At 41.2% G+C, this 24616-nt stretch overlaps 1 protein-coding gene across 3 annotated transcripts in view; it reads right to left on the reverse strand.

The window, feature by feature from the left end:
• LOC108719066 (transmembrane protein 245) overlaps positions 1-24616 on the reverse strand; it is a 173049-nt gene that overhangs the window by 95679 nt on the left and 52754 nt on the right. For all 3 annotated transcript variants that reach the window (XM_041566221.1, XM_041566220.1, XM_018267675.2), the window contains one exon: positions 8719-8823. In XM_041566221.1, coding sequence (XP_041422155.1) covers positions 8719-8823 — 105 coding nt within the window. The remainder of the gene's footprint in view (positions 1-8718; positions 8824-24616) is intronic.

A 24616-nucleotide genomic window follows, 5' to 3' on the forward strand; every position in this document is an offset into this window, starting at 1 on the left:
TTGTGTTCCCCGAAAAGTTTAGTGGGGATCGCTCCAAATTTTTTGTGTTTAAGGAGGCATGCAAACTGTACCTTGGTTTCTTTTCTCACTCATTTTCATCTGGTGAGGAGAAAGTAAGGTTTGTTATGACCCTGCTTTCGGGTGACCCCCAAATTTGGGCCCTAAGGCTGCCTATTTCTGACCCGGCACGCTATTCCCTAGAGGCATTTTTTAACAGCATGGCAATGCTTTACGATGACCCGGATCGCGCATCTTCTGCCGATTCCGCGATTCGTAATTTGCGCCAGGGGAGAAGGGATGCGGAGGTGTATTGCACCGAGTTCCGCCGGTGGGCAGTGGAAACTTGGTGGAACGACATGGCTCTATGCAGTCCGTTCCGTTTGGGGTTAGCTGATCCTGTCAAGGACAGTCTTGTTAATTACCCCCTATCTTCCAACCTGGATGAACTCATGTCTCTCGCCATCCAGGTAGATAGGAGACAAAGGGAGAGAAGGGGTGAGAGGGGTGGTTCTACTTATTCTGGGGTTACTAATATTAAGTGTAATATGGTGACCAATATTAAGTTTTCAAACCCCTCTGTGCCTCTACCTCAGGAGGAACCTATACAGTTAGGCATCTCTCATCTAACTCCTGAGGAAAAGGCACGCAGGCGTTCCCAAGGTTTATGTATTTATTGTGGGGAAAAGGGTCATTTCTTGAACCTATGTCCTAGGAGGAAAGGGAGGCTCCCTAACCTAAATGGAGAAGGGGAGCTCCATTTGGGCGCAGGAGTCTCCTCTCCCCAATCTGCCTCCAAGGTTTTGATTCCGGTTAAACTAACCTGGCCTACGGGCTCTGTCAAGGTGTCCGCATTTGTGGATTCTGGGGCGGAGGGAAACTTTCTGGATGCTGCTTTTGCAGCTAAATACAAAATTCCCTTGGTTTCTCTAACTACCCCCATGAGAATATGGGCAGTGGATAAAAGACCTTTAGGGTCAGGTGTGGTTTCAAAACAAACTGTTTTTCTTTCTATGTGTACTGACAATCGGCACTGTGAGGAGATAGCTTTTTACCTCATTGAGGGTGCTTCCTCTCCCTTAATTGTAGGATTACCATGGCTCCAGAGGCATAACCCTCTGATTGACTGGGTCTCAAAGGGGGTTGTTCAATGGGGTCCCAAGTGTGGTGGGGTATGCCTTCCTTCAGTGGTGGCAACTACTTCTCTTGAAGGGTTACCTGCCGCATACGCAGAGTATGCTGATGTATTTTCAAAAAAAGCTACTGAAACTCTACCTCCACACCGGCAGTATGACTGCCCAATTGACCTTATTCCTGGTTCCACTCCTCCTCGTGGTAGAACCTACCCTCTTTCTTTGCCCGAAGCCCAGGCAATGAAGGAGTATATAAGGGAAAACCTAGAAAGGGGTTTCATCAGACCTTCTAGTTCCCCTACGGGGCGGGCTTCTTTTTCGTTGGGAAGAAAGATGGTGGTCTTCGCCCCTGTATTGATTATAGGGGGCTCAATAAGATTACCATAAAAAATCGCTATCCTCTCCCTCTAATTTCTGAACTTTTCGATCAAGTTAAAAATGCAAAAGTCTTTACCAAGCTCGATCTTAGGGGGGCTTATAACTTGATTCGAATAAGGGAGGGTGATGAGTGGAAGACTGCATTTAACACCAGGGATGGCCACTACGAGTATCTTGTAATGCCTTTTGGTCTCTGTAACGCCCCCGCAGTGTTCCAGGAATTTGTCAATGACATCTTCCGGGACCTGCTGGGGATCTTCGTAGTGGTCTACCTAGACGATATTCTTATTTTTTCCTCCAACATGAAGGAACATCAAAATCATGTTTGTGAAGTCTTACAAAGGCTAAGGGGGAATAATCTTTATGCGAAACTAGAGAAATGTACTTTTGGGGTTTCTTCTGTTCAGTTTTTGGGGTTTAACATTTCCAGCAAGGGTCTAGAAATGGATCCAGGCAAAGTGAGAGCAGTCCTGGATTGGACCCAACCCCTTTTGTTACGTGCAACCCAAAGATTTCTTGGTTTTTATTATTATTATCGGCAGTTTATCAAAAAATTTTCCCTCATTGTGGCCCCCATCACTAATCTGACTAAAAAGGGTGCTGACCCCAGCATGTGGCCCCCTGAGGCTGTTCAAGCATTTGAATTCCTCAAAAAGGAGTTCAGTTCAGCCCCTATTCTCAGACACCACGATACTGCACTACCTTTTGTTGTTGAGGTTGATGCCTCTGAGGTAGGAGCTGGGGCAGTCCTTTCTCAAAGGCACCCGACTACCAACAAATTACATCCCTGTGCCTTTTTCTCCAGGAAATTCTCACCTGCTGAGGTGAATTACAATATAGGTAACAGGGAGTTGTTGGCAGTTAAGTGGGCCTTTGAGGAATGGCGGCACCTCCTTGAGGGCGCTAAACATCTAGTGACGGTCTATACTGACCACAAAAATCTTCTATATATAGAGTCTGCTAAACGTCTTAATCCGAGGCAGGCTAGATGGGCTCTATTTTTCACAAGGTTTAATTTTTCTTTGACTTTCATGCCTGGGACTAAAAACACCAAGGCGGATGCACTCTCTAGGAGTTTTGAATCCATTTCTTCTGACTCTAGTGAGTGTACTCCCATCATTCCCCGAGAAATGATCATAGCAACCCTTGAATCTGACCTTTCTTCTTTGTTGCTCCCTCTTCAAACATCTGCTCCTACAGATACCCCTTCGGGGAGATGGTTTGTACCACAGGAGTTAAGGGAGCAAGTATTAAGGGAAGTTCATGATTCTAAAATGGCAGGACATCCAGGTATTGCTAAAACGGTATCCCTGTTATCCCGTCATGTTTGGTGGCCATCATTCAAACAGGATGCTAAGGCCTTTGTTAATTCCTGTCCAGTCTGCCAGAGATCCAAGACTTCTCGAAATTCTTCCCAGGGTCTGTTAATTTCTTTACCTATTCCAGAAAAGCCATGGACCCATCTTTCGATGGATTTTATTGTTGATTTACCTCCTTCACAGGTGAAAACTGTGATTTGGGTGGTGGTGGATAGGTTTAGCAATATGAGCCATTTTGTACCCCTTCCACACCTCCCTTCTGCTAAAACCTTGGCTGATCTGTTTGTCACTCACATTTTTAAGTTACATGGTTTTCCTGAAAATATTGTTTCTGACAGGGGGGTTCAGTTTGTATCAAAGTTTTGGCGTGCTTTCTGTTCTTTGGTTGGGGTTGAATTATCCTTTTCTTCCGCTTATCACCCCCAAACCAACGGTCAAACCGAAAGGGTAAACCAGTCCCTTGAGCAATACCTCAGGTGTTATGTTTCAGATAACCAGTCCACATGGGCAGAGCTTTTACCCTGGGCAGAATTCGCATACAATAATGCTACCCATTCCTCCTCAGGGGAGTCCCCGTTTTTTGTGGTTAATGGGTTGCACCCCAGGGCATTTTCATTTTCTGGGTCTGGTCCCCCTGTTCCCTCTGCTAATTCTTGTATTGACCATTTTTCTAGGGTTTGGTCGCAGGTTCACGGCTCGCTGTCAGCAGCTTCCTCAGCTCAGAAAAAAGCTGCTGACAGAACCCGTAGAGAAGCACCCCAATATAAAGTGGGAGACTCAGTATGGCTCTCTACTAGGAATATTAAACTGAAGGTTCCCTCTCTCAAATTGGGACCTAGATTCATTGGTCCATACCCCATTTCTGAAATTATCAACCCTTCTTGTGTTCGTCTTAAGTTACCTGCTAATTTTAAAAATTCAGACTCTTTTCATGTTTCCTTGTTAAAACCTGCTAACCATGTTCGTTTTGTTTCTGTTCCTCTCCCTGTGCTGGTTGAAGGTCAGCCTGAATTTGAGATCCAGGAGTTCCTTGATTCCCGCCTTGTGCGTGGTAAAGTACAATATCTTACCAGATGGAAGGGCTTTGGCCCTGAGGAGAACTCCTGGGTCTCAGTTGATGACATCAGAGCTGACCGTCTTAGGAAGCAATTTCACCAAAAATTTCCTGGGAAGCCTGGGGGTCCAGTGGCCCCCCCTGGAGAGGGGGGTAATGTAAGAAACTTACCTATGCAGCGGGGACGCCCGCCGCATGGTCCTTGAGCCGGCGCTGGCGCCATCTTGGAAACTAGGGCGCGCGCGGCGCGCGGCACGCCGGCGCATTAGCACCAACACGTTTTTTGACGCCCGTTTGGCGCGAAATTTGAATATTTAAGGCCCATTCTGTTTCCCAGCCGGTGCCCGTGATAGGATTTGTTTCCTGGTGCTTCTGAGCCTTAGTGCATCTGTTCTTGTTATTCTGTATCTTCATTATCCGTGTTTGACCCTGCCTGTATCCTGACTACTCTGAACTCTGTATCCTGACCCTCGCCTGCATACGACAACTCTTCCTGCTTAACCCTTTGATTGACAACCTGGTTGGACCCTTGCCTGCCTGACGATTCTGATATCCGCCTGCCTCGACCCAGCCTGTCTGACCATCCATCTGCCTAATCCTTTTGTAACGTGACCTTCGGCCCAAAAAGACTTTGCTAACAGCCGTGCCCCTTCGCCAGCCAGAACATCTCGCCTTGCACCCCTCGTTAAGTCCAGGTGGCACCCAAGTAAGCTGAGAGCTCCTCCCGAAGCCCAACGGTGGTCACACTACTGGTGAAGCCGAGCCGAGACAAGGGTGCTTGGCATTTGTTCTGGTATCGGGTGCCGGCCGTGACACAGTTTTTAGATATTTTGCACTCTTTCACTTTAAGGACCTTTCCTGGGGTGGTCTTTTAGTTTACCCAGGAAAACAAAATATTGTTTTTTTCAGGACAACCTGAACTTTCAAAATATGCAAGAATTTTGGTGTAATTTTACTTCTGTAAAAAAATATAGGCTTCTAAGTGTCTAATAAAATGAAAAAAATCATGTTTCAAAAAGAACAATCACATATATCAGAAACATAATTTATTTTATGTACAAGAACACAGCTGATTTGGAAAGGTCTATGTCTCCAGAATGCGGCAATACCATATATATATATTTTTATGGAGATTTCTCACTTGTATAGCTCAAAATCTACAAGCAGTACACTACCAAATTTCCAAAACACCGCTCCCCAAACGGCATACTTCTGATTTCAAGGCCAAACATTCCGCTAACAGTAGGTTTACCCTAGAAAACTACCCATTATTAGAAAGAACAGATTCTGGTGAATCAAAAATGGGTAAATATATCTTTGTACTCCAAACTACCAAGTTGCAATTGTTTCCTAAAGTTATAATGTTTTATAGAAATTAGTGAATTTTTTTTAAAAATGACCTCAAAGCGTCCACTCTACAGCATCATATCTCCCACACATCATTAGGTATCAATGTAAAACACCCCAAATATGAAAGCCTGGTCCACTGAACAGTTTGATGCCCAATATGTATAGGTTTACCTAAGCATGTGGTATATAGGGGCCCTAAAATGTAGACACCTCATTTGAGCTATCAGTTCTGTAATTCCAGATACTACAAAATCAACACATTTACATAGTTTTTGGGGGGGGGGCAAAGTTAGAAAAAAATGTATGTTCACCCCAGAAAACCATATATTTTCGGAAAGTACCCATTCCCCCGAATCCAAATTGGGTATGCATGTCTTTCTACTCCAAAGCACTAAGCCGCAAACCCTTTCTAAATTTGGCAATTTTGGTGCCATTTTCTAAAATCACCTCAAAACTTCCAACCTGCAACATCGTATTTCCAACATACTATTATGTATCAATATAAATCACCCCAAATATGAACGCCTGGGGTCCCCTAAACAGGTTGATGCCCAATATGTATAGGTGTACCCAAGCACATGGCATATAGGGGCCCCAAAATGAAGACACCCCATATGGTCTGCCATTTCAGGTAATATAAAATCAACACATTTACATAGTTTTGGGAGGCGGCAAAGGCATAAAAAATTACGTTCACCCCAGAAAACCATATATTTTCGGAAAGTACACATTCCCCCGAATCCAAATTGGGTATGCATGTCTTTATACTCCAAAGCACCAAGCTGCAAAACGTTCCTAAATTTGGCAATTTTGGTGACATTTCAAAAAATCACCTTAAAGCTTCCACCCTGCTGCTTTGTATGTCCCACATACTATTGAGTATCAAGATAAATCACTCCAAATATGAAAGCTTAGGGTCCTCTGAACAGTTTGATAACCAATATGTATAGGTGTACCCAAACGGAAGACCCCCATTTGGTCTGTAATTTCAGATACTGCAAAATCAACAGATTTACATAGTTTTGGGGGGCGGCAAAGGTAGAAAAAAGTATGTTCACCCCAGAAAACCATTTATTTTCTGAAAGTACACATTCCCCTGAATCCAAATTAGGTATGCATGTCTTTCTACTCCAAAGTACCAAGCCACAAACCATTCCTAAATTTGGTGATTTTGGTGTCATTTCCAAAAATCACCTCAAAATTTCCAACCTGCAGCATCGTATTTCGCACATACTTTTAGGTATCAAGATAAATCACCCCAAATATGAAAGCTTAGGGTCCTCTGAACAGTTTGATGCCCAATATGTATAGGTGTACCCAAGCACGTGGCATATAGGGGCCCCAAAAGGAAGACCCCCATTTGGTCTGTCATTTCAGGTACTGCAAAATCAACACATTTACATAGTTTTGGGGGGGGGGGCAAAGGTAGGAAAAAGTAAGTTCGCCCCAAAAAAACATATATTTTTGGAAATTACACATTCCCGCGAATCCAAATTGGGTATGCATGTCTTTGTACTCAAAAGTACCAAGTCGCAAGCCTTTCCTAAATTTGGCGATAAAAGCAACGGTTTTTACATTTCTGAAGATCGCCTAAAAATATTGAAATTGGCCGCATTTATCTCACCCAACTTCTTACATACAATTGTAAAACACCATAAATACTGATGCCAAGGGTCTACTGAACATTTTTTTGCCCAATATGCATTGATATCCCAAGGCAGCTGGCATGTGCGGACCCCAAATGTAAATAGTGCATTTGAGTTGGGCAATGTCACACAAATTACAAATGTATATATAAGGGAGAGAGTGATATAGTAAAAGTGATTCATCAGTGTCAAAATTAAATTATATTAATATCAAAATTAGCATTATATTAATATCAAAATTAGCATGTGTAGTACCTGGTCAACTGCTTTTAAAACAGATGGAATAAGGAATACCTTACTCTTTTACAAGGATGCAGAAAGTGGCAAAGACTGACTCCAATTCTACAGGTAGGAGACTTTATATTATTGAAAACTGAGGAAAGCACTCAAAAGGCATATTAATAATGTGGCTGTTCTACACTACATGTTTCGGGCCTGTGTGCCCTTTATCAAGTTTCTACAGGTAGGAGACCTTGTCCTACTGAGAGACAAACACGTCCAGAGGATTGATTGGCCCATGAGGCTTATCACAAAGAACATTCCTAGTGATGATGATGAACTAGTTAAAGTGGAAGAGAGCGTTGCAACAATGGTACTACAAAGACTTTTTTTCGGCCCATCACCAAACTTGTACTTCTCTTACCCTTTATATTATTTCATCAGTACTTATAGCAAGAAACTCCCCCCCCCCCACTGATTTCCACTGAGAACTTGACAAAGATAATATGTTATACGGAAATGCTACTTTTGTTGCATTGCATGCTTGTTTTTTTATTTTGTATTTCAGATCACAGGAAGCAAAATTGCACTAATGTTTACTTTTTTATAACTGCCATTATGTTTATAATATAGTGGTATCTATAGATACCAGACGGAGAGTGTGCTGCCCCAGCAATTAATATTTGTATTGTGTTCAGATGTTTGCTTACATGAATACGTTATTTTAACACCAAGTTACCAAAGTTGTACTGCAAGCTGTTTGTAAACCCTCTGATTCCCCTTCCTTCTGTGTGATGTCACTTACTCCCATAATCCTTTTCCCATTCTTGCCTTCCATGAGTGAGAAGCTACTCTAGAGGTAAGGACAGGAGGTATTTCTTTTGACCTCCAACATTAGCTCATCCACCCTAAATAAAGAACCTTTGTGGATTATAAGTGTCTGGTGAGTTCAGCTATCTGCCAAAGATTGCTCCGGCCAGACACAGAAGACTCAGGGGAAACTCAGCCACTATCACAACAATTGGCATTAGAATAAATATAGTAGGACCGCAAAAATGTTAAAAAAAATAGGAGAAACTGAGTTACAAAAGCCTCCAGGAGTTCACCAGGGAACACTAACAGTGTTGCTTATTGACTGTGTGGGAGGGTGGAACAAATTAACTCAAAAAGAACCACGAGGAAGCACATCTGGGTGTCTGAATTTAGAGATGTAAAACAGTGTAAGCTGAAAGAATTGGCCAAGGATCTCAACACTTTTGCAAGCAACTGTATATTGTTTTACTTCCTATCAAAAATGTATACTTGGTAATTCTACAAATTGCAGGTGTTCTATTACAAAATTATGCGGCTTAGTTAGGATCAAGTACAAGGTGTTGTCTTATTATTATTGACAAAAAGGAAACTCATTTTAAAAATGTGAATTATTTGACATACATATACAACATATCCAGTAACTCAGTGCATGCTTAAGCAAGTGACCTGAAACTGAAATGAAACACAGTTTACTAAGATGAAATTGCACCCACACAAGAAATATGAACTAGAGAATGATGGTCCAGGAGTGGCTCACCAAAATACTTCTTAAGTCCCGCAATATGATACTTAAATAAATTATACTATACCTTTGCTGTTAAGAACAGTGCTAATAGAAGGGTTCCAATGACCAACATAAATATAATAAATATGCTGATTATTTTGTCAAGAGACTTCTCCAGCCATATGATAATCTGCAAAAATCAAAGAGAAAAATATATAAAACAACAAAAAAAAGGGACATAGTTCGTATAAAAGTAACATTAGTATTTAATGAAAGGTTTAGTATTTAATAAAAGGCACATCATTTTAAACAAAGTATAGCTAATAAATCATGGATGTAAATGTTTAAAACAGCATAAAAACCAAAAGTCTGTAAAGTCTGCATAATGTATGCATTAAAGTTGTGAAGGTTGAATATATTTCAATAGAATCGCAAGATAGTGTGAATTCTGCATTAGCTAGTAAGGCCACACATTACCCATTTTGGATTCATCTGAATGTGTATTTTCCAAAAAAATATGGCATGGGGGGGGGGTAAAAAATTTTTTGTGTTTTACCCCACAAAAATGCAGTAAATGAAGATTTTTCAAGTGACCTCCAGAACAATTTGTATGCGTTAACTTGATTTTGAGATCCATAAACGCCACATACTTTGGTAATCCTATGCACAATGGGCATCAAAAGGGCCTTCATATTTAGAATTTAAAAATGTGGTTTTGGGGATCAACGTTATCTTTTTGTGTTTTTACCCAGCAAAAATGCAATAAATGTGCCGATTATTTAGTAGCTGAAATAACTTCTGGGCCAATTTGTATGAGCTAAATTCATTTTTGTATCTCTAAGTGCCATATACTTTCGTAATCCCATGCACAATGGGCATCAAACTGTTCAGTGGACCACTGGCATTCATATTCAGGATGTTTTTTCCTTGGTACCTAATGCTATGTGGGAGATACACAATTGCAAAATGAAAGTTTTGAGGTAATTTTTCATAAATATTTATAGATATCGCTAAGTTCAGAAAAGTTTTGATGTTTGGTAATTAGATGTAGAAAGACATGGTTACTCATTTTAGATTTGGCAGAATGTGTCCTTTTCAAAAATATATGGTTTCCTGGGGTAAACATACTGTTTCAGGATTTTTTGGCTTTAAATATATGCCATATTCTGGGTGGTGCTTTGAAGTAGTCCTTGAAAGGGAGTTTTTGATCTATAGAAGTCTGAAAACTCCATAAAACCATACATATATGGTATTGGCATATTCAAGACACTTGAGCATACCTCCCAACATTTAAAAATTGTAAAGAGGGTCAAAAATTTGTGCCACGCGCAGCAATTTTGTTGACAAAATTTGGCAGGTTATGAAAGTTTGAACACATTTCTAGGAGTTGTAGTGCAATGTTTTATGTGTTTTGCTAATGAAAGTGAGTTTCCCTTTAAACTGCTATTCTCAGTTCACCTAAGGGACTGCTTATCTTAAATTCTTTAGGTACAATTGTATCTTTGCTTATCTTAAATTCTTACAAAACTATCCAATTGTACCTGCTGAGTGTTCTGGGCTCTCTGCCATTGTGACTGTCCTGCAGAAAACAGGACAGTTGGGAGGTATGCTTGAGGCTTTCCAAATCAGTTGAATTTTTGCGCATAAAATATTTTTCTGGGATAAATCCCTATATCATGAAAAATAGCAATTTTTAATTTTTTTGTATTTAGAGCTTTACATCTTGTTCCAGAAGTGTAAATACACAAAAACTCAGGCAGGTTCACCTGAAAAACACAATGTATAGTTTTCCTAGGTAAATGAAAAATCCCCTCCAGGAAATGAAGAGAGCACAAAATGTTAAAAAAAATTGATAGAATTGACTGCAAATGAAATGGTAAATTCTCCTGCGCTTAAAGTGGACCTGTCACCCAGACACAAAAATATGTATAATAAAAATAATTTTCAAATTAAACATGAAATCAAATTTCTTTTTTTTATTAAAGCATTCATAGCTGTTGTAACCTTCAACATCTCAGCTGTCAATCAAATATTGTCTGCCCCTCCTCTATGCCTTAGGCATAGAGGTGGGCAGACCATTACTTTCACTTTCCATTCAGTTCTTCCTATATGTCACTGCTCTCCACACATTCTCCCGTTCTCTTCACTGTTTAATTGTGTAGCCAGGGCATGAGGAAGGACATCAGGTCCCCCATTCTGGTGCACAAACAATATTCTGAGATGATCCAAAAAATGGCTCCTGTCTGCGTGCTATAATTATGAATTTCCATACTGAAGGAAACAAGATTCAAATAATATAAATATAATGTACTTAAAGTTAATTTTGCTTGACTAATGTGATAAAATAAGATTTTGAATAATTTTTTTTTTTTGGGTGAAGGGTCCCCTTTAAAGAAAACTATATCCCCCAAACAATGTTGGTCTCTATAAAAATTGTGTAAAACTGCTCATATGTAAAACCCCTTCATGTAAATAAACCATTTTTATAATAATATAACTTTTTCAATAGTATATGCCATTTGGTAATTCTTAATCGAAAATTGCCATTTTAAGAACTAAGGGCCTCCCCTGGGATCCTACAATTCATGGTATACACCAACAAACCATACATGCTAGGTCCCATGAGCCAATTAACGGTCTCTTGCTTCCATATTTCTCCCTGTTACAGTTAAACCTGTATTATTCCTGGTCAGGTAATTTCTGAGGCAACACACAGAACATCACAAAATGGTGGTTCAAGATGTTTTAATATGCCATTTAATATGATATAAACTATCTGTTCCAGAAGTATTAATTTTGGGGGTAAAGTTTTCCTTTAAACAATAGGATCTGGTATGCATGTGTGTGCTTTCAGCCTCAGATCACTATGCTGGAAAATGTAAAATAAGTACTTTAGTACTTAATTTACTACTAGAACATTATCTAAACTTCTGGAAAGGCTTGTTGAAGTGATATTTCCTTCCATTCAGCCACAACCACATTATTGAGGTTGGGCAATTAGATATGGCTCACAGTGGGTGTTCTAGTTTACTTTATAAGTGTTCTGTTGGCTTAAAGGGCTTGTTCACCTTTGAATTAACTTTTAGTATGATTTAGAAAGTGATATTGAGAAAATTTGCAATTCATTTTCATTTAGTTATTATTTGTAGTTTTCGAGTTATGTTGCAATTTCATTAATCTGGTTGCTATGGTCAAAATTACCATAGCAATCATGCATCAATTTTAAAAAGAAACTGGAGTATGAATAGAAGACGGTCTGATGAGAAAGATGGGTGATAAAAAGTAGCAAGAAGAATACATTTGTAGCCTTACAAAACATTTGTTTTTAGATGGGGTCAGTGATATTAACTGATGCTTTTTGAAAAATATTTTTTTTCCAATGACAGTATCCCTTTAATCATGGGGGGGGGGTGCTGTATTATTCACAGGGGAGGAGGAGGCACATGGATTTAAGGGTATGTTTTAACATGACAAATGTTTTCACATATGAGCGATATCCCTGCAGTAAGCACCAACCATTAGGGTTTTTGGTGTGCTACCACCATTAATGTGGATATGGTCTTAAAAGTTCTTGTGGTAACATGGGTGTGGTTTACAGTGGTTGTTTTAAAAGGACTGGTCAACAATGACTGGTCAACAATGACTTCCATTATCAGCCCTCCACCACGTAGGCCAGAAAACTTTCGGCCCTTGGTATCACAGAAGTTGGACTGCACTGATGTATGCCATAGTTTTAACCCTTTAAAGAAGAAGGAAACCCTGTAGAAAAAAAACCCGGACCCCCCACGCAGTCCCCCCTCCCTCCCGCCCCCAGGCTAACTGCCCCCGCCCCGGGAAATGCCCCATACTTTATACTTACCCCTCGTCACAGATTCTGGCAGCGGACTTCACGGGCATCCATCTTCTGGGTCCTCGGTAGGCTGACTGGGAGATCGGTATTTCGGTGCATGCGCTGTTGGAGCAATTTGCCTGTTTTCAGCAACTGCGCACGCATGCACAGAAATTGATGGAGATTGCCAATCAGTCATCTTACCGAGGACCCGGAAGATGGATGCCGTGAAGTCCAATGGCCCCAAAGTGCAGCAATGTCATCAAAAAAAAGTCAGCTGCGGGGGTATTTAACTTCAGCCACCCAGTGCCGCCCCCCCTATTCCCTCGTGATTGTGGATGGTTGTGGTCCTCCGGCGTCTGTGCCAGCGAGATTTATTATACCCTGACCATGGAAATAGCTTGCATCCGAAAACACACCATCTAAAACCTGTCAAGATCATGTTAGTCCCTCGAACCATTTGAAGATGTTAATAGACTTCATGAAGTTCAAGTGGTTTTTTTTCAAAGGGTTTTGCCCAAAAACTTGATCAATTCTTGTGAATTTGAGTTAATTTTAGTTTTTGGGTTTCGCACTTGAACTCTCTGAATTGAGTTTTTTTCTTAAATAAGAAACTATTCGAGTTGGGAGTTCATTTGAGGTATAAAAAACAAGAAAAAAAAATCGACCTTTGATAAATAACCCCCCTTATTTTAAATTTTTACCTAACTTTTTTTACTAACTTTTTTTTTTGCTGTTTTCTACATACTTGTGCACACACATACACTGATACACATACACTCTTCTCAAGTTTGCACACACTAGATATATTTTTACGTTGCCTTTATTATATTTGCCATTGCATCTTTGCATTAAAAACACATTTTTTGGTTATTTTTCCTACTATTCACTCAGTTTCTAATGACATGGCATAATAACTTTTTTTTGTTTTTGATTGCATTTCAATGGTTTTTATTTAGTGGTCAGGTATTTTGAACATAAATCACACAGCATAATCACTTTTTCCATTTTATTGAATTTTCAGTAATTTTATCGCGTTATACAGTGTTGCTGTTCATTACATTCATTGTTTGTAAATCATTCATATCATAGTGCGATTAGTGACCAGTATTTATCTCAGTGGTTTTAGTGCTTTTATTGTGTCTTCAGTTTGCTATTGATTACTTGTTTGTGCCCAGAAAAAAAATTACTTAGCATATTGTGACTACTAATCAGGAATTCTGAACACAAATCACACTAAATAATCACAGTTCAATCTGTTGGTTTTAGACTGAAGTGGTTGGTTAATAGGAGTTTTATTTCGTATTGATTATTGGTTGATAGGAGTTTTATTTGGTTTTGATTGTTGGTTGATAGAAGTGTTATTTGGTATTTATTGTGCTATAGAATAGTGAGATAGGTTTGTGTTCCAGAAAGTTCAAGAGTTCAGCGGGTTAGGCTTTTTTTTATTTCTTTGTCAGATTTGTTTATTCAGGTATTGGATCCGTTATCTGGAAACCCGTTATCCAGAAAGTTACCAATTATGGAAAGGCCGTCTCCCATAGGCTTAATTTTATCTAAATAATCCACGTTTTAAAAATGAATTCGCTTTTTTTCTGTAATAATAAAACAGTACCTTGTATTTGATCCAAAATAAGATATCATTAACCCCGATTGGAAGCAAAACCAGCCTATGAGGTTTATTTAATTTTTACATGAATTTCGAGTAGATATACTGTATCTATGAAGAAACCCCCAGGCCCTGAGCATTCTGAATAATAGGCGCCATACCTGTATTCATTTTTTTCACTAGTCTCCGCCTTGCTTGCCTGTGTTTTACAAGTAATTCTGTGTTTGCATAGCTGTCCGCTTTTTCTAACTACTGATCACACTGAAATTTCTGGAGACTTAGTTTTGTTTCTCAGTGATTGTCAGCTCTTTCAACTAGTGTGTGTGTGTATTTTGTTGGCAACATGGCCAGAAGGTTTTACACAGTTGAAGAGGCTGTTCCTCTGTGCATGGCATCTATTTAGTGACTCTGATTTCGAGTATGTGCCCCCTGCATCAGATCTTCTGATGAGTCACTGGGTGGTATTAGTAGTAGTAGTAGCACTGTTACTGCTCTAGAGGAACCCATGGAGGTAGAGGATTGATGCTGCAGATCAGGAAGAGGGCAATAGGGCAGATGCTGCATATCAGGAAGAGGGCAATAGAGCTGATGTTGCAGCTGGAGGAGGACCATTGTTGAGGCCTCCTGGTAATTTCGTCCCTGAAATCCCCCCCCCCCATGTACTGCAGTATTTGGCGCAAAGGTGGATACCAGGAATTTTGACCAAACTGATTTTTTCCAATTATTTATGATTCTCTATACCAATTTGTATGCCAAGCAATATCTTGCCCAAAATCCCCTACCCAGATATACTGGTGTGACATCCCACAAATATTAAATGACATGAAGAGGTTTGTGGGACTCACTTTAGCAATGGGTCTTGTAAAAGCAAATTCTTTGGAGTCCACCACTACATTATCCCCGTTTTTTCTGCCACGATATCTAGAAACCAGTATCAGCTACTACTCCGGTTTCTTCATTTTAAAAATAATGCCACGGCTGTACCCCCTAATGAGCCTGGACATGACAGGCTGCATACATTGAGGTCCCTTATAGATAGCCTGTCAGAGCTCTTTGGAGAAGTGTACAACCCCTCCAAAACCATTTGTATAGATGAATCACTTCTCTTCAAAGGGCGCATAAAATTCCAGCAATACATTCCAAGCAAAAATATGCCCATTATGAGATCAAATTGTATAAACTTAGCTGATTTATGAGGGTAAGGACTCCTAATTAGACCCCCCGCCCCCCGTTGTACCCTTGCTTTGACTGTCAGCTCATCTCTCCATTTCTAGGCAAAGGTTACCTGTTATATGTGGATAACTTTTACACAAGTATTTCCTTCTTTATCCTGTGGCACCATAAATTGTACCTGAAATTGTACCTGAAAAGGATTTCCCAGGGTTCTTATAAACAAAAAACTGATACATGGAGAAACTTATGCCCTGAGAAATGATGAGCTCCTTGCTATCAAATATTGTAACACATAAAATGTATTCATGCTGACGACCAGGCACGTTTCAGGGGCTGAGGCAGCAGCCCCAATGCCGCCCCTCCTCCGGCTCCACTCTTCTAACTTCCATCGTCAAAGCGGGTGGGGGAGGGGCCGCATCGCTAGTGCAGCGAGCGCTATTGCACTCGCTTGACTAGAACAGCAGAATTTCCGTTTTAAAAAAATGGAAATTTGTCTCTTAAAGTTACTAGAGGCGGCTTTTTGCTGCCCTTGGTAACTAGCCGCTCCGTTCCGCCTGAGGCAAGATTCTCACCTTGCCTCATGGCCGGAGCGGCCCTGCTGACGACAATCCACAACGAGTCAGTAATTGCAGAAGAGAGAGTTGGTAGGCCCCCTAAAAATAAACCTCTCTGTAGCAAAGAATATAGTACATGGGTGGTGTTGATAGAACTGACCAACTTCAACATTACTACAATGTCACCCAGAAAACAAAGGCCGGGTACAAGAAATTTGCCATATATTTGATTCAGGTGGCCCTTGGAAATGTTGTATATAAGGCAACAAGACCAAGCCCTAAATTATCCTGTTACAAATATCAGCAGCAGATATTCCCTGCCCTGTTTTATGGCACTGAGGTTCCCAAGATACCCACTAGTGACTATGTGGGACGATTGATGGGGAAGTAGTTTAGGGATACGCGTACTCTCAAACCTGGCAAACAATTTGGCCAAAAAGCTTGTAAAGTGTGCTGCAAAAGGGGTATCAGACAAGACACAAGACTATTGCCCTCGCAATCTTGAGTTTTGTTTCAAACCATGTTTTGAAATATACCTTACACAGCTGCACTATTGACAGAGTAATAAATTGTTGTATGCACTGATTAGATCTTTAATAAGAAGTAGCATCCCGCTTTGCAAAATTTATATTGTATACTTATGGTCTATGTGTTCAGAGCAATAATAGAATTTTTATGTTGTGTTTAGTTTGGAATTTTCTTTTCCCACTTCACTGGGACATGTAGTCATTTGAGTAGTCAGGCAAATCACAGAGTGCCTAAAAAAATTGTGTTGTGTGGGGACTCCCCTTTCAGTGCAGTTGCTAATGCTGTATTTCTAGGCAAAACATATTTATGTTTACTAGTATATTAGGTCTCCCTAGAATCTTGGTTAGTAAGGGATTCAGCTTTTTTTGTTTTTTGCTGGTAGATGGGGACAGTTTGCATTTCAAACCTTTAGGCTAGGTTATGGTTTAGGATCAACATCCTATATAGCAACTTTACTCTTTACTTTTCTTTGTTATGCCACTTTTGGAGAGAAATAGGATACTTGCTTTGAAAACTCAATAGCTCAGCTTTTTCTTTTTTTTGCAATTATTGAGGTTATCTTGGGCAATATATATATTTTGTTCTATTGGTTTCACGAATACGGTACTTCCAGCCGCACGTGTGGCTATCAGGGGTCACTCACTCAGTCACTCACCCACCTTGCACACAGGTTAGACCAGTGATCCCCAACCAGTAGCCCCAACATGTTGCTCTCCAACCCCCTTGGATGTTGCTCTAATTGGCCTCAAAGCAGGTGCTTGTTTTTGAATTCCTGGCTTGGAAGCAAGTTTTAGTTGCATAAAAGCCAGGTGTACTGCCAAACAGAGGCTCCTGTAGGCTACCAGTCCACATAGGGGCTACCAGGAGTCAATCACAGCCCTTATATGGCACCACCCAGGAAAATTTTTCATGCTTGTGTTGCTCCCCAACTCTTTTTACATCTGATGTTGCTCACAGGTGGAAAAAGGTTGGGGACCCCTGGGTTAGACTAACACAAAAGCACCCCAAACACCAACCAACACCCAAACTCATTCGCTGCCACCATCTATCACTCACAGGTGATAGAAACCTAATGTGTCTATTCCCCTGTTCTCTCTAACAGGTAATAATTCACAATACACCAATGCATTAAACACTCTCTCACTATAGTAAGTTAGTTCCTACTGATTCAACAAGTACTTCAGCATGGAGAGGGTTAAGGCCCACAGTTACACTCTTTCAGGCTAGGTTCGTTTAGAGCTTCAAAGACAATCTTATTAAATTATCTTTAATATTATAAAAGGTATAACAGTGCAATATACAAAAAGATGTTACAAAAAGAGACACACATTCAATAATACAATTACAAACAGTTGTAAAATAAAAGGGAAAACATGGAAAACCTATACTTAACTCCAAATATATAGAATTCCTGGTCCTGGAGGCAAGGGGAAACAAACGGGATAACTTCCAATCGCAATTGGTCCTCCAAAGTAAATCCCAAGTTTAGTCAAAAGAGCTGACTATTTATTAGTGATTTCAGGGCATCAGGTAACTGCACACTCCCCCCTCCTTCAGGAATGCAAGGGGCATGGCCTAGCAGGACACAGATTGAGTTTTTATGACCTTCTGTGAGTAGGAACTGGACCAAGAATATAATGACCATAACTCCCTATAGGAGAGAGATATTATATTCATTGGTTATTAATTCTCTCAGGGATTCCATAGATACTAAACATCAATACTGTGTGACCTGCACCTGCCCAGATATTCACATCTGATATACAGAGTACCAAACCTAGTCATTTTTGGACTCGTTTGAAAGCTGAAATTGCCTTGAACCCATCACCAGTTTTTTATACTGTTGGTACAACAGGTATGGGTTCTGTGAGGTTAAATATATTTGAGTATACATTATATGCAACCTTCACTTCACCTTTGAGGGTCTTGCTGGCAACTTTAAAGTTCTCACTCCTTGGGCTTCCCTCTCCCCATGGAATGGCTCTTATCAGCCAGGGCATGGAGGAGGGCATTACAGATTTGACCATAGTGAAAAGAGGCCTGTTATGTGTCTGATTTAGATTCTGGCAGAAATATTTCTTATGGTACCTTGGCCTGTTTTATTAATTATTACAGGCCTGTATCATGACACCTCCCTCTTTTAGAGTGGAGGTGATTGATTTACAGGTCATCTACACTGCGCTCATACTGGAAGGGTTCTGATTGGCGTGACAGGCCATCTGCATTCCCATGACCACTCCCTTTCTTGTGTTGGATAGTGAAATCATACTGTTAGAGAGTCAAACTCCACCTGAGCAATTTCCCATTTTCCCCAGTCATGCGGCTGAGCCAGCTAAGAGGGTTGTGATCTGTAATAACTGTAAAGTTGCGTCCATATAAATAAGGCTGTGATTTTTGCAAGGCCCAAACAATTGCAAGACATTCCTTCTCTATGGTGGCATAGGGTACTTCTCTTGGCAGCAGCTTTCTGCTCAGGTACAGTATAGAATGCTCTTCTCCCCGTTGGTTTACCTGACTGAGAACTGCTCCTATGCCATAGGCAGACACATCCGTCTGTACAACAAATCTAATCTGGGGCCTGCAACACTGGAGAGTTAGCTAGGGCATTTTTTAGGGCCAAAAAAGATTTTTCACATTCTGGGCCCCACAAAATTACTTTGGGGAGTTTTTTCTTTGTCAAATCCGTTAGTGGTTTGGCTAGTGAGCTGTAGTTTGGAACAAATTTTCTATAATAGCCAGCAGTTCCTAGAAAGGACATGACTTGTTTCTTGGTTTGTGGAGTGGACCAGGCCATTATAACATCCACTTTCCATGTTTCTGATCTAAGTGTGCCCCCTCCTACCCTATGTCCCAAATACTGTACTTCCCTCATGCCAATCTGACATTTGCCAGCTGCTTTGAAAAATCAAAAAAAACCTAGGACTTGGGACAGGTGAGTTAGGTGCTCCTCCCACGTGTGACTGAATACAGCAATATCATCTAAATAGGCTACAGCAAATTGTTCCAGCCCTTCTAGCAAACCATTCACAACTCTTTGAAACGTAGCAGGTGCGTTTTTCATGCCAAACGGCATTACTTTAAATTGAAATAACCCAAAGGGAGTGACAAAAGCAGATCCTTCCTGGGCATCTGCTGTGAGGGGGATTTGTCAATAACCTCTACTCAGGTCCATGATGGTTAAATAACTGGCACCTGCCAACTTATCTAATAATTCATCGATCCTAGGCATGGGGTAGGCATCAAAGACAGTTACAGCATTTAACTTTCTGTAGTCCACACAGAACCTGGTGGATTTGTCCTTCTTGGGGACAAGGACTACTGGTGAGGCCCAGGCACTATGTGATTTTTGAATTACATCAAGGGCTAGCATTTCTTCTATTTCCCTTTTAATATCTGTCTGTACCTCTTAGGAAACTCTATAAGTTGATTGTCTGACAGGAGAATGGTCACCAGTATCAACATGGTGAACGGTAAGGTGAGTTCTACCTCGCTTTCCTGTAAAGGTTCCCTGATATGGATTAAGCACTTGAGATAGCTGCACTTTCTGCTTCTCTGACAGCTGAGGGTTATATTACACATCCTTTATGGACCCTGTTTCCTTGGTCACAGCTAATAAGTCTACTAGAGGGTCCCTGTCACCCTCCTCAGAGAGAATGCAAACTGGCAGAGCAAAGGCAGCCCTGTCATAGTGAGCTTTCATCATATTGGCATGGAAAACCTTTTGCCTTTTTCCCCTGTCATCCGGGGCCACCACATAAGTTACATCATTAATATGTTTCTGAATAATGTAGGGCCCCTCCCACGCAGCATGAAGTTTATTTTGCCTCATTGGTATTAGGACCCACACTTTCTGCCCTATTTCATAAACTCTTTCACGGGAGTTGCGGTCATACCACTGTTTCTGATTTGCCTGAGCCTGTTCCAAATTTTTATGCACCAGACAAGTGAGAGTTTCTGAACTGACCATTTTTCCTTCCCTGTCCTCTCTAATTAGGTCTAATGGGCCCACACCCTTCTCCCATACAGGAGCTCAAATGGTGAGAAACCAGTGGAAGCCTGGGGTACTTCCCTGTATGCAAAGAGCAAATAGGGGAGGTACCACTCCCAATCTCTTCCCTGTGAGTCCACAAACATTTTAAGCATTTGTTTCAGTGTCCCATTAAAGCGTTCACAGAGCCCATTAGTTTGTGGATGGTAGGGACTGGCAACTATATGTTCTACCTGTATTTTCTGACACAGGCACTGCATCAGGTTGGACATAAATGGAGTGCCATGATCTGTAAGCATTTCCTTGGGAAAGCCTACCCGTGAAAATATGCTCAACAAGGCATCAGCAACCTTGTCTGCCCATATAGAGGATAGAGCTACTGCCTCTGGGTATCTAGTAGCATAATCTACTACTGTGAGGATAAATCTCTTGCCTGAACTGCTGGGTATGGCTAGAGGACCTATAATATCTACGGACACCCTTTGAAAAGGTTCATCAATGACAGGCAATGGAATCAGTGGGGCCTTCACAACATCCCCAGCTTTACCAACACGTTGACAAGTGACACAAGAACGACAATAGTTAGCAATATCAGTACCCATGTTAGGCCAATAAAAATGATGTGCTAAGCGAGCTTTGGTTTTTTGCACTCCTAAGTGCCCAGCTAGTGGAATTTCGTGGGCCATCTTCAATTATGGTTCTCTAAACTTAAAAGGTACTATTAATTGTCTTAATATACAAGAAAATTTAAAGCTGCACAGTCTCACAGAGGGTCAAATGTGAATAAATGAATGGAATCTAATTGGATGAGAAAAGGAAATCTTGCTCACCCAGTAACAAACGTGACCTGGGTGTAAAGACCCCAGGTCCAGCACTTAAACGGATAGTCAAGAGAAAAGTCGCTGATGTATAAATGGGAAAGCACTCACCCGTAGTCTTTAGTGGTCCGGGTTCGTCGCCCCGAACCCGTAGCAGGGGGTGTGTGCACTGTCAAGTATAGGAAAATAGGCAAGCACTGCCGGACGTCACTTCAAGTGGGTAAAATACAACTTTTATTTCAAATCATTAAAACCAAACTGTCCTAAATGACAGGCAATGGAATCAGTGGGGCCTTCACAACATCCCCAGCTTTACCAACACGTTGACAAGTGACACAAGAACGACAATAGTTAGCAATATCAGTACCCATGTTAGGCCAATAAAAATGATGTGCTAAGCGAGCTTTGGTTTTTTGCACTCCTAAGTGCCCAGCTAGTGGAATTTCGTGGGCCATCTTCAATTATGGTTCTCTAAACTTAAAAGGTACTATTAATTGTCTATCATCCATGGTTCTGTGGTGTCAGAAGGAACTAGTTCTCTATACAGCTTTCCCTGGCCCCAGTATACCTTTTCCTTATCAGACTCAGTGGGGGGTCCAGCTGCAAGATTTCTCAGCTTTTCTAAGATAGCATCTGTATTTAGAGCTAATTCAAACACAGAACTGCTAGTCTGAGACACAGGCACTGTTGTGAAACTGATAACTGGCAGGGATTCCGTAACTTCTGAGTCTCCTATTTCAGTGTGTGAAGGGTCTGACACACTCAGGGGTTCCCCATTACTAGGTAAAGACTGACACTGGTTTGAGGCCTGTGCACTCTGCTTATGGGTCACAGCCGCAACAGATGGAATACATATACAGTCCACTTCATCAGAATTACAGTAAACATTTCTATTCGTTGTAACAGGAGATATATTCTTGGGCACCTCTGAATCTGTCACAGGTGCAGCTACAGTTAAACATTCATCCCATTTTCCCTCCTTCCTCCCAGATTGCATAAAGTCATGACACAGTACCTTATGATGTTCAGGAGTCTCCAGTAGGGGTGCAGATTCACTGGAAGTTGTTTCAGGCACATACTGGGATACCAACCTGCCCAGGTCTGTTCCGAGCAACACATTGGTAGGAATGGTGTCTGACACTCCCACCTCCCTCACTCCAATCCAGATACACCTGAGCCATGGGCACTGCAGGGCTGATTCCTCCAATTCCTTTAACACCCATGGTTTTCCCAGGAATAAGGTCTTCAGAGTTTACCATCTCAGGCCGCACCAGAGTAACTTCTGCTCCGGTATCTCTGAGTCCAACAGTAATCTTGTTACCTACAGTAACAGGTTGTAAGTTATCCTCACAATTTCCCTCTTTTCCAGCAACAAACAAAAACTTTTCTCAGGACAAGTGACGCTAACATGGCCCACCTTATTGCACACGAAACACCGCCGGGTATCCACTGGTGCAGATTTAACAACAGGAGGGCTGGCTGTAGGGATGGCTGGCATCCTGCTGGCTGGTGAAGAAAAATTTCCTGTTAGTTTCCCTCCTTTCCAGTGTTGGAGATTAGCTTTGCGAGGGTCAGACATCCTATTTGCAGCATATGTGTCTGCTATCTCTGCTGCCTGATCTGCTGTTTTGGGCTCACGGTCCATAATGAATTTCTTCACTTCCAAAGTGCACGGGTGCAAAAACTGCTCTTTTATCATCAGATCTTCCAGGCACTCAAATGATGTAACAGAGAGTCCTCTCAACCAGGATCTAAAAGCGGTTCTCAAACTACTCACATCATCAGAGTAGCTGTCTGTAGGTCCGCGCTGCACAGTTCTAAATCTTTTGCGGTATACTTCTGGTGTAAGATGGTAATTTTTGATCAGGGCATTTTTTATAGCATCATAGTCCCCATCAAACTCTGTTGGTAAGTCCACAAAGGCATCCAGGGCTTTGCCTTTCAACCCTGGGGTGAGATATTTTGCCCATTGCTCACGGGGTAAGTAAGTACTGTCTACAAGCTCTTTCAAAGCACCACAAAAATGTATCCAGGTCACCATCTTTATCCATAACTGGAAATTTATCCACTGAGTTTATTAAAGGTACTTCCTGGGTCTCACTGGACCGTGAGTGTGATCCCTGCTGCTGGAGCTTGACTAACTCCAGTTGATGATGTCTTTCAGCTGTAGCAGCATCTCTTTCTGCCTGCCTTTCAGTTGCTGCATCTCTTTCTGCCTGCCTCTCAGCCCGTTGATATTGCAGGATAAGCTGAAGACGCAGCTGGGGGTCATCTGAACCCAACAATTGCAAAGCTGCTTGCAGGGATGAATTCCTGTCATCCTACCCACTGCAACTAGAACTGTCCTCTCGCTGAGAGGATCCAGGAACAGAGTTCATCAATGGAACATCCTGAGTTGCATAGTCTCCTAACTCAGGTGTGTAGTTATCCTGCTCCTTTTCCACCAAGGCACAAATCAACATTTCCTTTGATTTGTCTGCTGCATCAATTCCTCTTTGCTCACAGAGATTGATGAGGGTCTCCTTGGTCTGCCTCTTGTAAAATGCTGCCATCTTGCAACACTTTGCCAAAATAAAAGATAGAAAAGAAAAACAAGAAGGGAAGGGAAACTGTTTGCAAGTATGTCTTAATAAAAATAGTATGCACTGAGTTTGTCTTTGAAGACTGTATACTCCTCACAAGGATTTACAGTTCTTTAGTGCAAGGTTTAATGACTTAACCCAAGCACTAATGTTCTAAATAAAAATATGCCACCGCTGCCTACCAATCTGTCACGGATACGGTTCTACCAGCCGCACGTGACTTTAGGTGTGGCTATCAGGAGTCACTCACTCAGTCACTCACCCACCTTGCACACAGGTTAGACTAACACAAAAGCACCCCAAACACCAACCAACACCCAAACTCATTTGCTGCCACCATCTATCACTCACAGGTGATAGAAACCTAATGTGACTATTCCCCTGTTCTCTCTAACAGGTAATAATTCACAATACACCAATGCATTAAACACTCTCTCACTATAGTCAGTTAGTTCCTACTGATTCAACAAGTACTTCAGCATGCAGAGGGTTAAGGCCCACAGTTACACTCTTTCAGGCTAGGTTCGTTTAGAGCATCAAAGACAATCTTATTAAATTCTCTTTAATATTATAAAAGGTATAACAGTGCAATATACAAAAAGATGTTACAAAAAGAGACACACATTCAATAATACAATTACAAACAGCTGTAAAATAAAAGGGAAAACATGGAAAACCTATACTTAACTCCAAATATATAGAATTCCTGGTCCTGGAGGCAAGGGGAAACAAACGGGATAACTTCCAATCGCAATTGGTCCTCCAAAGTAAATCCCAAGTTTAGTCAGAAGAGCTGACTATTTATTCGTGATTTCAGGGCATCAGGTAACTGCACACTCTTCTCTCCTTCAGGAATGCAAGGGCGTGGCCTAGCAGGACACAGATTGAGTTTTTATGACCTC

This window comes from Xenopus laevis, chromosome 6L (assembly GCF_017654675.1).
Source record: "Xenopus laevis strain J_2021 chromosome 6L, Xenopus_laevis_v10.1, whole genome shotgun sequence".
Classification (NCBI taxonomy): domain Eukaryota; kingdom Metazoa; phylum Chordata; class Amphibia; order Anura; family Pipidae; genus Xenopus; species Xenopus laevis.